Raw genomic sequence first — 11,655 nt, 5'->3', positions numbered from 1 at the left:
AACAACAACCTGCAGGATTCAGGACTGAAGCTTCTGTTTTCTGCAGTGGAAAGTCCAAAGTGTACAATTCTCAGGTCAGGATTCAGTCTTTTCTGATGATGATTTAAAACCTGAGTCAGGTTGATAAATGGCTTACTCATTTACAACAGACATGATTTGTCAAATCACCTTATATTTAACCCAAAGGTCCTGTGTTTTACTACTTTGATTTTGTAGTAAAACACAGGACCTCTTAATATTTATCTAAGAGACCATATACGTTCAAGTTTCAGCACAAAAATATTAATCAGATTTTTTCCCTGGATAATGTGTGTACCCTCCTGGTTGGAGCTCCAGCAGCCTGTATCAGTGAATGTGACTTTAAATGAAATTGCTGCCCCTGTCAGGAAGAGGTCTGAGCGACAAACAAAACTGGGGATAGTGGGAGTGAGAGGGAGAGATGCCAGTAAATGATTTCAAGGATAAATTTCAGAGAATCAGAGCTAAGAAACCAAAGCAAGTGGGGAACTAAAAACATGTGGACAGACTCATAATTAGGCCAAAGACACAGGATGTACTGGCAGGAATACTGCAGTACTTTAGGAAGAACTACACCAATTCATAATGTGTGGAGTACAGTTAAGAACACAGATGCAGACAGGAAACAACAGCAGCTGTTGTAAAGTAAATTCAAACTCCTTCATTAAATGCAGCTGGTTGAGTTGAAAACAATGGAGAATGATTGTGTTAAGTTGTTTATTCTCCATAGAAATGGAGCAGAAGGAGTGCATGCAGAGCTGGACGTGGGCTGTATATACATGCGTGTATCTGTGTTGTCTGTGAGCAGAGGAAACAAAGCGCTGGAAATGTCCAGTGTATCATGAGCCAGCCAGTCCTGTTACTGCAATTAACTTCTTCACCCGAAAGTGTCACCATCAGGCTTCAACAGCAGTTTCCTGTATTAATAGTATTAATGAGCTCCAGGTAGTATGGATGGAAAAATGTAGAGATGCTGGGCAAACAATCTGATCAAATCCACAGTGGGAATAATTGAAGTGATGACGGCAGATGTGACAGAACAAAAATAAAATGAATCATATTGAAATGTTAAATCAGGAAAATCCTGGAGAGGAGGATAGTTCTAATGTTCAGTTTGTAATGTTGAATTCAAAGCAGCTCTTAAATGCATAAAAATGACTTCACCTGGGAAGAATCAGGTGTGTTACATCATGATGAAGCAGTTAGAGGAGGCTCTGCTGCTCTTCTATAAGAGAATATATCAGGAAGCTGTAAAGAACTGTGAAAGCAGGGAAAGACCCCACTAAGACCACAGGTTATAGGCCTGCAGCTCTAACATCTCATCCAGGGAAAGTCATGGAAAGAATGACAGTGGACAGACTGATGTATGTGACTCAAAGAAGGCAGCTGTTTGCACCTTCTCAGCAGGGGGAGGAACACCATGGACCCAGCAGTCAGAGTCAGAGATAAGGAAAGCTCAGTGCATTAGGAGATGAGGTGTGGTTTTCAGTAGCCAACCTAAATGATGTAAATGAATGAGTTGTTCCTGGTCAATATTCTGTGTTTGCTAACAATATCACATACCCAGGCCTAATCTGTCATCTGTTAACACGTCCAAAATCGACTAATTTATTGGTGGATAATCCACTAACATCTTTTAATGCCCAAGTTAATGTGATTTCTGTGTGCTGATAACATTCAGTCTGTTCTGTGTGGAACTAAAATAATGAAACCAGACGAGGTCGTTTCTGGAGAAGTTGTGGTGGGATTGTTGCTCCTGCCGGACTCGGTCTGTGGCTCGCTGCTGTTGATACAAAGTTGGAGGTAAACAGGTCGGCTAAAAAAGCTGAAGGGAGATGGCTCAAAAACAAGTGACCGCCACTTTATTAGGTCACAGGTGAACTGTACCTGAGACAGTGGCCACCGTGTACCTAATAAAGTGTCAGCCATGGTAAATGTGTTTCCAAGAGGAGAAAACCAGCTGGCAGCAAAGGCAGGCAGGTGTCCTTTCCAACGAAAGAAGATATAAAGATAATGAAGGTCACAGGTTGAATCAGTCGTATTTCATTCAGTACAGTGATGTACTGATCTAGGATCAGTCCAAGTCATCAGCAGTTTGATCCACGTATGGATTGAAGTGTATCTGTGAAAATGTTGGACTGTTCCTTTATCAGTGTGTAACAGTGTGTGTGTGAGAGCCATGTAATGTCCATGTGTGCATGCTGACTGTGCTGCTCTGACCCCCCTCCTCCTTTCAGGGTGGAGCCTGCTGGAGTCCGATGGTTGAGACCAGGTCTGAGGAAGTGTAAGTGTGTTTTTAATGGGATTCATGAAAACAAAGCAGCACACATTCAACCATCTTCATCATGTCAGGAGTCATCATCAAAGTGTCAATCAATGAACAGATGATGGATCAATAACTGCAGCTGGATTGTGTTTGTTCTCTCCATCAGATTCCTGTCAACTCACAATCGACACAAACACAGTGAACACAAAGCTCCAACTGTCTGACAACAACAGGAAGGTGACACATGTGGAGGAGGTTCAGTCATATCCTGATCATCCAGACAGATTTGATGGTTGGCCTCAGCTGCTGTGTAGAGATGGTCTGACTGGTCGCTGTTACTGGGAGGTCGAGTGGAGAGGAAACATTTTTATATCAGTGAGTTACAGAAGCATCAGAAGGAAAGGAGGCAGTGATGACTGTTGGTTTGGTGGAAATGATCAGTCCTGGAGTCTGTACTGCTCTGATTGTGGTCCTCGTTCTGTCTGGCACAATTACAGAGAAACACCCATCTCCTCCTCCTCTGTCTCTAACAGAGCAGCAGTGTATGTGGACTGTCCTGCTGGCACTCTGTCCTTCTACAGAGTCTCCTCTGACACTCTGATCCACCTCCACACCTTCAACACCACATTCACTCAAACTCTTTATCCTGGGTTTAGGTTCTGGTCTCCTGGTGCCTCAGTGTCCCTGTGCTGAGTGGAGTGTGTGCCCAGGAGATATTTTATTTTGTATTCTTATAATCAGTTATCATTGATTAATCATTTACCATTGTTGAATCAGTTGACAGAATAATCTTTGAATCACATCTATGTTACTCTGAGCAAATATTAATGCACACAGATTATCAGCACTTTAATCAGTCTATTGAGGTTCTGTATTATTCTTGTTATCTGTTTAAGTTGTTGCACCTCATTGCAATCACACCGCTCGGACCCATGAGTCCTGTTGGATTCAGGCCTGTCTGCGTTCAGTTCTGCACGTACCCAGGCCTGTAACAACATGCACTCTTATATAAGACACGCACGTTCACATACACACTTAGTAATAATAGGAGGGTCGTCTGAGGACAGTTTTTCTGATAGATACACTTTCACAAAATGCACAATGTAATACACACTTGTTTTTCTCTAAAGTAGCAGTTGATGTCTATATAAGGAGAACTTTTTGAGAGGAGAGGAGTTGTTATCATTTCCAGTAAAGATCTAACTGTGATGTCATCATGGCAATATAAGGACGCGGGACGGTCCATTCGAGGAAGGATTGTATTGCAAATTGTCTTTCCCACACTGACTGCGCAAAGTGTGTAATAAAGATCACTATTTTTTGACACCTACCACGGACTGAGCCTGCTTTCTTCCCTTACCCAAATCGAACCAACTTTAACAATTCTTGGTGCCGAAACCCGGGTTCACTAGTGCAATATGTTGATGATTTGCTCATTGCGGCTCCGTCTGCTTCGGCATGTACGGCAGCTTCACTTACCATACTGAAGAGACTCGCTGAGTGCGGTTTCAAGGTCAGTAAAGAAAAGTTGCAGTTGGTCCGACCAGAAGTAACATTTCTGGGCCGTGTCATCGCTCACAAATCAGTGGGTCTGCTAAACACTCATCGTGATCAGATTTTGACACATCCAAAACCACGTACGGTTAAGGAGTTGCTCTCATTCTTGGGGTTGACAGGATACAGCCGGCACTTCATTCCAAATTATGCAGGCAAAACAGCCCTTTTGAGGGATTTGGTAAAAACGGCAGGTGTCAGAAACCTTAAGGCTGAACTGCCATGGACATCGGCCACTGAATCGGCGTTTATGGTAAATGGCCTGCATTTGTATAGCGCTTTTCTAGTCCCTAAGGACCCCAAAGCGCTTCACACTACATTCAGACATTCACCCATTCACACACACATTCACACACTGGCGATGGCAAGCTACATTGTAGCCACAGCAGAGTTTATTGCATTGAAACAGGACCTGTCAAGATCAGCTGATCTTGCCATCCCTAATTATGAACAACCCTTCTATCTTGATGTTTCAGAAACACACGGGATAGCAAATGGGGTGTTGTTTCAGAAAAAAGGGGGAGGAAGAGATGTACTTATGTACGTCAGCATCAGGCTGAATCCATTAGAGACAAGGCACCCGAGATGCACACAGCATGCCATTGGGGTGTCAAAAATCATACAAAAGACAGCACATATAGTGAGGGACCATCCGTTGAAGGTGCTGACCACCCACAGTGTGGTGGCATATGTTAACTCACAAGCCTTCACCATGACACCTCTCACACAACAGAGAGTGTGTAAAGTTTTAGACGCTCCCAACTTGACCTTCACACATGAAGGAATCAACATGGCAGATTTAATGGAGTCAGGAGGAGAACCTCATGACTGCGCAAAGAGAGCTGAAGTCGACGAGAAGATAAGAGAAGACTTGAAAGCAGAACCTCTGACGGGAGCTGAAGATTGGTTCACGGATGGATGCTGCTACAGAGATGAGGAAGGATTAAAAGCAGGCTACGCGGTAGTTTGCAGAAGCGGAGCTGAATTTGAAGTGAAGGAGGCTGGAAGACTTGAAGGGCAGCAGTCAGCCCAAAGAGCAGAAGTAATTGCTCTAAGTCGAGCTTTGAGACTTGCAAAAGGAAAAAGAGTCAACATTTACACGGACTCAGCTTATGCCTTTGGAGCAGCTCATGTGGAGCTGGCCCAATGGAGAAGAGCAGGATTCAGGACAGCAGATAATGCACCAATCTGCCACAAAAAGGAAATGGAGGAACTTGAGCAGGCCTTGGGAGATCCAGAGGAGGTGAGCATCATAAAATGCAAAGGCCACTCCTCAGGGACCGGCCTGATGGCCAGAGGAAATCAGGAAGCCGATCGAGCTGCAAAAGAGGCAGCGGGCTATAAAGCATCACGACAGATGGTACAAATAACGGTGGAGGAAGAACTAGGGGTCAACATGCTAGAGGAAGCCAGGAAGGCCCAAGAGGAGGCGGCCCCAGAGGAAAAGAGGGTCTGGAAGAATCGAGGAGCCTGGGAAGAAGGAGGTCTCTGGCGAGGACCTGATGGTCGACCAGTGTTGACAGCCAACTTGGCAAAACAGAAGATTGCCAAAGCGCATGGGCTTGGCCATGTAGGTGTCGCCCAGATGGGGAGACATCTGTGCCATTGGTGGCATCCCTTTTTGAAGGATATGATCAAGGAGAAGGCCAGGACGTGTCTGATCTGTGGGAGGCACAATCCGAAGCCAGTGATTAAACCAGAGGCAGGTAAGTTCCCCATCCCAGAAAGACCAGGTGAAGAGATCGTCATTGACTTCACTGACATGATTGATCCAGGGCCAGGAGGAGTTCGATATCTACTGGTAAGTGTAGATGCTTTGACGGGATGGACAGAGGCATGGCCAACCAAGAGGGAGGATGCAAAAAGTGTGATTAAGTGTTTAATCAATCATTACATCCCCCGCCATGGTTTCCCGAAGCGGATTAGGTCAGACAATGGGACTCATTTCAAAAATAAAGATTTGGCAGAGGTAGAACAGAAGCTGGGGTTGCAACATAGATTTGGCACTGTATATCACCCCCAGTCGCAGGGAAAGGTAGAAAGAATGAACCTAAACCTGAAGAATAAAATTGCTAAAATTTCTGCTCACACGGGGCTAAATTGGGTAGCAGCCCTGCCAATTGCATTGATGATAATAAGATGTTGTGTTAATCAATCCACAGGTTTCACACCATATGAGCTGTTGACAGGACGACAGTTTCCAGGTCCTTGGACAACAGTTCCGGCGGAAGAAAGTATAAAAAGTAACAGAAAACATATTGAATGTTGGAAAGAATTAAAAGCTCTTGTGTCTAGTTTCACACAACAGGTTGGAGAAGGAGTGAAAGCGGAGGACAGGTCCATCCCCGATGCCAAGGCGGTGTGGCTGAAGGTCATTAAGCGAAAGTGGAGAGACCCGAGGTGGACCGGACCCTTCGAAGTAACTGCCCGAACCACCAGTGCGGTCCGTCTGAAGGGGAAAGGGGAGACCTGGTTCCATTGGTCTCAGTGTGCAGTCGCGGATGAGAGCTTGCTGGAGCTAAGCTCCACCACTAACCCAGGGGGGAACATAGAGGCAGAATAATCCTCTCCCCCTGGCCACGGCCCTGCTCAGTAGTCTAACCTGAGTCGAGGTGAAGAAAGAAGAGGAGCGTCACACACCAAGTGTCAATTCATTCTCGGCTCCTAAATAGGCTAGGGCTCTAGTCTGAAGTAATTGATAGTTTAAAGGAATCGTAATAGTTTTGTACGTTAATCAAGTACTTTTATACTCATAACTTTATGTTCTTATTACGTAGCTTAAAGTAAAAGTAAAACGAGCCTGGGAGCATCATGAAACTGTGGGAAAATTGGAAAATAACGGGAATATTGGGGTTAATAAGTGTTGTAACGTGTTTCTTTGTTTTTTGGCAGACAGGTGAATTGCCCAGACGCAGAGGTCTATCCGCTCCAGAGCCCGAACCGATCAAGTCGTCGAAAAAAGTCAAGCGCGCGGTTGGTTCAGGTGGGAATGATGAGTGTCTCAAAGCCAGTAGCGGAGTCGAGTTTGGGTATGTTAATGGGTCCACGACGGCGTTCACATTCGATTTGTGTGAGGTAATTAAATGCTCGGGTGACGGTAGTAGCTGGAGAACATATAATGTGTGGGTTTGTTATCACCCTATGGTTTGTTATCCCAAGTCGGTGTGGGGTCCATCAATGAACGGAGAAATTTATACTTATATAACGGATCAGTGGTGTTCTTGGCAGGATGTGGTTGCGTGGACAGGAGTAGGATGGCAGCCAACAGTGCCACCGGCCCTTGAAGGGATAGCCATTCAGAGAGATTATTCTGTTACAAATAACCCTGTTACTCTTTCCCTAGGTCCATGGAGCAAACTCCCGGAAGCAGGGTATGACGGGGGCGCGTTTTATCTAGTTATAGGGGTAGATAAAGTAGGGACAGATCCAAGTGGGGTAATTCGGGTAAATTTATTCAATCCAAGATCTAAACTGATAGGGAACGACGCTACAGTGAATCTCACAGAGCAAATAGATCCCCTAGAGATAGTCACCTACAAGGACTCACCAGAGAAATGGCTTGTTGCCGCAGATTACACTAGATTAAAACCTCAAGAGTTAATAGAGCGTGCCAAAGGTTTCGGTGATAGGAATCTGTGGTTAGATTGGGTGGCTCAAAATGCTAAAGAGCAGGAAGTGGTTGATTGTGTTGCTTGTGCTACCGCTCGACCTCGTTTGTTTACTGAACCCGCTCCTCTGTATCCAGAGGATGAGTGGGGTTATAACTGTATGCTGAGATTAACTAGAGAGGCGGTGAACACAGGTAACTGCACCACTTTGTCAGGATTATATCCGCCCATTGATAAACGTACACAACCAGATTCATTCACACCGAGACGAGATAATTATACATGTTTTGAGTTCTCTACAGACAGCGTGAAATATACGGTAGGAAGGATTGATCCAAGCTGGTGTCAGAGGACGATCCCAGGCAGGACTACCAATAATGTAAGTGACCCAAACACAATTATAGGCACCTGGGCGAGAGGTGGGCTATATTATTATTGTGGGCAGTACACCCTTTTGGTGCAGGTTCCCTTGGGGAGTGTGGGAACATGTGCTCTGGTGCGCTTAGGTGCACCTTTGATGCTCATAGGAAGTAGGCTAGAGACAGTTCCACAGCAGGGCACGGATGTGTCGACAGCCAGACGTAGGAGAAGCACAAGGGGTATGCACAGGTATGATCCAAGATGGGACTCGCCAACCTGGATTGACTCAATAGGAGTTCCCAGGGGAGTTCCAGATGAGTATAAGTTAGTTAATCAGATAGCGGCCGGCTTTGAAAGTGTGTTTTTATGGATAACTCCAAATAAAAATGTTGATCGCATTAACTATGTTCATTATAATGTGTTGAGACTCTCTAATCTCACTAGGGATGCGGTGGAAGGCCTTGCGGAACAATTAGGACCGACGTCTTTAATGGGAATCCAAAATCGAATGGCTCTGGACATGTTGTTGGCTGAGAAAGGTGGGGTTTGCGCTATGTTTGGGGATATGTGTTGCACCTTTATTCCCAACAATACTGCTCCGGATGGAACGGTCACTCGGGCGCTTGAGAATCTGAAAACGTTATCTAGAACCATGCATGAGCAATCAGGCGTGAACACGGGGCTGGGAGACTGGATCACGTCTGTCTTTGGGCAATGGAAGGGTGTGTTTATGTCTGCCATGTTTTCTCTTTTAGTTTTTCTAGGTATATTGCTGATCGGGTGTTGTCTCATTCCTCTGGTAAGGCAGGTGTTGGGTAAATCTGGTGACCAGGGCCGTAGATTCTGGTTCAGCTGGTTCAGCTGGTCCGGGATATATGATGCCGTTGCGAGAAGCCACCTGGACGGAGGAGTGAGACAAAATCTGGGTAAAAGTTGGCCTTTTTTCTAAAGGCCAAAGAGGAGGAGTGTGCCCAGGAGATATTTTATTTTGTATTCTTATAATCAGTTATCATTGATTAATCATTTACCATTGTTGAATCAGTTGACAGAATAATCTTTGAATCACATCTATGTTACTCTGAGCAAATATTAATGCACACAGATTATCAGCACTTTAATCAGTCTATTGAGGTTCTGTATTATTCTTGTTATCTGTTTAAGTTGTTGCACCTCATTGCAATCACACCGCTCGGACCCATGAGTCCTGTTGAATTCAGGCCTGTCTGCGTTCAGTTCTGCACGTACCCAGGCCTGTAACAACATGCACTCTTATATAAGACACGCACGTTCACATACACACTTAGTAATAATAGGAGGGTCGTCTGAGGACAGTTTTTCTGATAGATACACTTTCACAAAATGCACAATGTAATACACACTTGTTTTTCTCTAAAGTAGCAGTTGATGTCTATATAAGGAGAACTTTTTGAGAGGAGAGGAGTTGTTATCATTTCCAGTAAAGATCTAACTGTGATGTCATCATGGCAATATAAGGACGCGGGACGGTCCATTCGAGGAAGGATTGTATTGCAAATTGTCTTTCCCACACTGACTGCGCAAAGTGTGTAATAAAGATCACTATTTTTTGACACCTACCACGGACTGAGCCTGCTTTCTTCCCTTACCCAAATCGAACCAACTTTAACAAGTGTAAAGAGTGTCTCCTGTTAGAGAAACACTCTGACTGTTGAACAGATAGTTCAGTCTGTACATGTCTGTCTCTTTCACTCACAAACACGTTTTCAGATTCATGGATTCAATCAGTTGATGTTTGAAACTCTTCTAAATGATTCCTTGTAAACTTCTTCCTCTTCAGTCACAAACAAACAGGAAGTGATGTCACATGTGTTCCTGTCCACACAGCAGAATGAGTCTATTGCTGACAGTGATGTACAAACAGAGTGAGCATTTCTGAGGCCCAAAATAAACTGAGTAGTTCACTGAATGAACAATGGACTGTGAGCTCAGTTCCTTCATCATTAGTATGGATTATATATGTATATGTATTATATTAGTATCATATATATCAGGTGCTGCTGCTTTCAGTCATTGTGCAAATGTGCTGTTTGTAAGCTTGTAAAGCTGCAGTCAGCTGAGACTGAACAAGTCACCTGATCAGTGAGCAAACGTTTCTGAAAACGTCCAGATGAACAGAATCAACCTTTTGGGATCAGCCAGCAATGCAGCATCATTGTTGTTCAGCTTCAGAGGTTTGCAGGAATGAACTGATGACCAGAAACAGCTGCAAAGTCCAAGAAAATACCAGCTGGAGTTCAGCTGCATTTGAAGAAGTCAAAGAAAAGTAAGGATGGCAAAGGGCGACGTTTTCTTCCAAAGAACTGCAAACATGGTCGACGCCTCATTAGAAGAATCATCTGGACATTTGTGAGGAACTCTAACCAAGAAAGCAACGTCACACAGATCCAACAGACAGTTTCCATGACTGCAAGTGTTCAGTGGAAAAATGCTACATTGCATTATTGCATCCTCTCACCACAGGAGGCGCTGTTGGCACCACTGATTGCTGATCAGCTGTTCTCTGATGATCTGATTGATACTGTGAATAACGGGACTCACTGAACTCTGTGACACAGTGAAGATTACAGAGTTTAACTTCAACATCTGACTGACGTCACACAGACAGAAGGATGAACCAGTGAGGCACAGAGCACAGTTACTGGAGATACTGGATCAGCTCCATGTGAACCTCTGATGGAGAAGCTGCTGAGCCAGAGAAACATCAGGACATGACAGCAGCTGCACTTATCTAACAACATGTAGCAGAGCTGATCTATGTTAGAGGATCTATCACAGCAGCTGAAGCCAAAGTCCAACACTGGATACCAGCTGAGCCTGTGCTGAGTGTAGTGTTACAGGAAAAGGGCAGAAACACTGACACTGGTAGCTCCCAGTGATGCTGACTGGGGCACAGAGCTGAATGATGCAGCATCAGGACACTGTTTCAGTCTGACTGACAGAGAAACCTGTAGCTGTATCTACATGTGAGGCAGAGGCGACACAAGCAGCTTTCTATGTTTCACTGTGATGAAGATGTGCAGAGATCTGTGTACAAACAGGAGAAAGACTGTAAAGACTCTGTGCTTCTAACAGCCTCTGTTAACATATGTGAGGCTGTTTGTTGTTGTTGCCATGGAGCTTTTCACTGTTTGGGTCAGCAGGTCATGTGATCAGGTTTGTTCTGTGAAAGCTGGACGATGGTTCAGTGTCAGGGTTTGTTTGCATTCATCAATAAATATCTAAATCAATCAAAGACTCCATGTTTGTTCTTTCATCATGTGACCTCTGCTCATCCATCTCTGTGTGTATCAGGATACATTTAGTTCATAATACACAGAAAATCAGAGTTATTACCTGTAATAAATGTGAAAAGTAAAGATTCCTGCAGTGATAACCAGGCAGGACTGAAACACATCCAAGCTGTCACCACGGTAACAGCAGCGTCCATCCACAGGTGAAGGGAGGAGCAAAAAGAGGGACTTTCGCCATACATACATATATACACCACAGTTGACAGGTAACCCTATTGGAGTCGCCATAGTGACGGGTGGCGTCTCAGCTTCAGCGTGTTGATGGGCACAGCCATCGTTACCACAGCTGGAGTTGGTATACGGCGAGCTGTGAGAGGACAGAGATGGAGAACGCACATTTAACTATTTAACAGGAGATACGTTACGACTAACAGACGACTGCTGTCTACATGATGTCTTTGCAGCCCTTATGCTACATGTTACACAACTTTTCTTCATGCCAACAAGACTGAGGTGCCACATAGTTGACACATACAACTGATTATGATGCATATTTTACTATTGCTATGTTCACATCATC

General features: G+C 44.5%; 1 protein-coding gene across 3 annotated transcripts; it reads left to right on the top strand.

Moving 5' to 3' along the window:
• Positions 1-3,693: 3,693 nt before the first annotated feature.
• Positions 3,694-9,444, top strand: LOC120720810. 3 transcript variants are annotated; one of them, XM_040010596.1, is made up of 2 exons: positions 3,694-4,085; positions 4,230-7,338. In XM_040010596.1, exon 2 carries the CDS (start codon positions 4,377-4,379, stop codon positions 6,399-6,401), a length of 2,025 nt encoding a protein of 674 aa, XP_039866530.1. In that variant the 5' UTR covers positions 3,694-4,085; positions 4,230-4,376; the 3' UTR covers positions 6,402-7,338. The 3 variants fall into 3 exon arrangements, with proteins under 3 accessions (XP_039866530.1, XP_039866531.1, XP_039866529.1); XM_040010597.1 differs by lacking the exon at positions 3,694-4,085 and having other exon boundaries at positions 4,239-5,081; positions 5,268-7,338; XM_040010595.1 differs by lacking the exon at positions 3,694-4,085 and having other exon boundaries at positions 4,244-5,081; positions 5,268-9,444.
• Positions 9,445-11,655: the final 2,211 nt, after the last annotated feature.

The sequence above is a fragment of the Simochromis diagramma genome, unplaced genomic scaffold (genome assembly GCF_900408965.1).
Source record: "Simochromis diagramma unplaced genomic scaffold, fSimDia1.1 OVJJ01000601.1, whole genome shotgun sequence".
Classification (NCBI taxonomy): domain Eukaryota; kingdom Metazoa; phylum Chordata; class Actinopteri; order Cichliformes; family Cichlidae; genus Simochromis; species Simochromis diagramma.
This window is presented reverse-complemented; position numbering and strand designations above follow the sequence as displayed.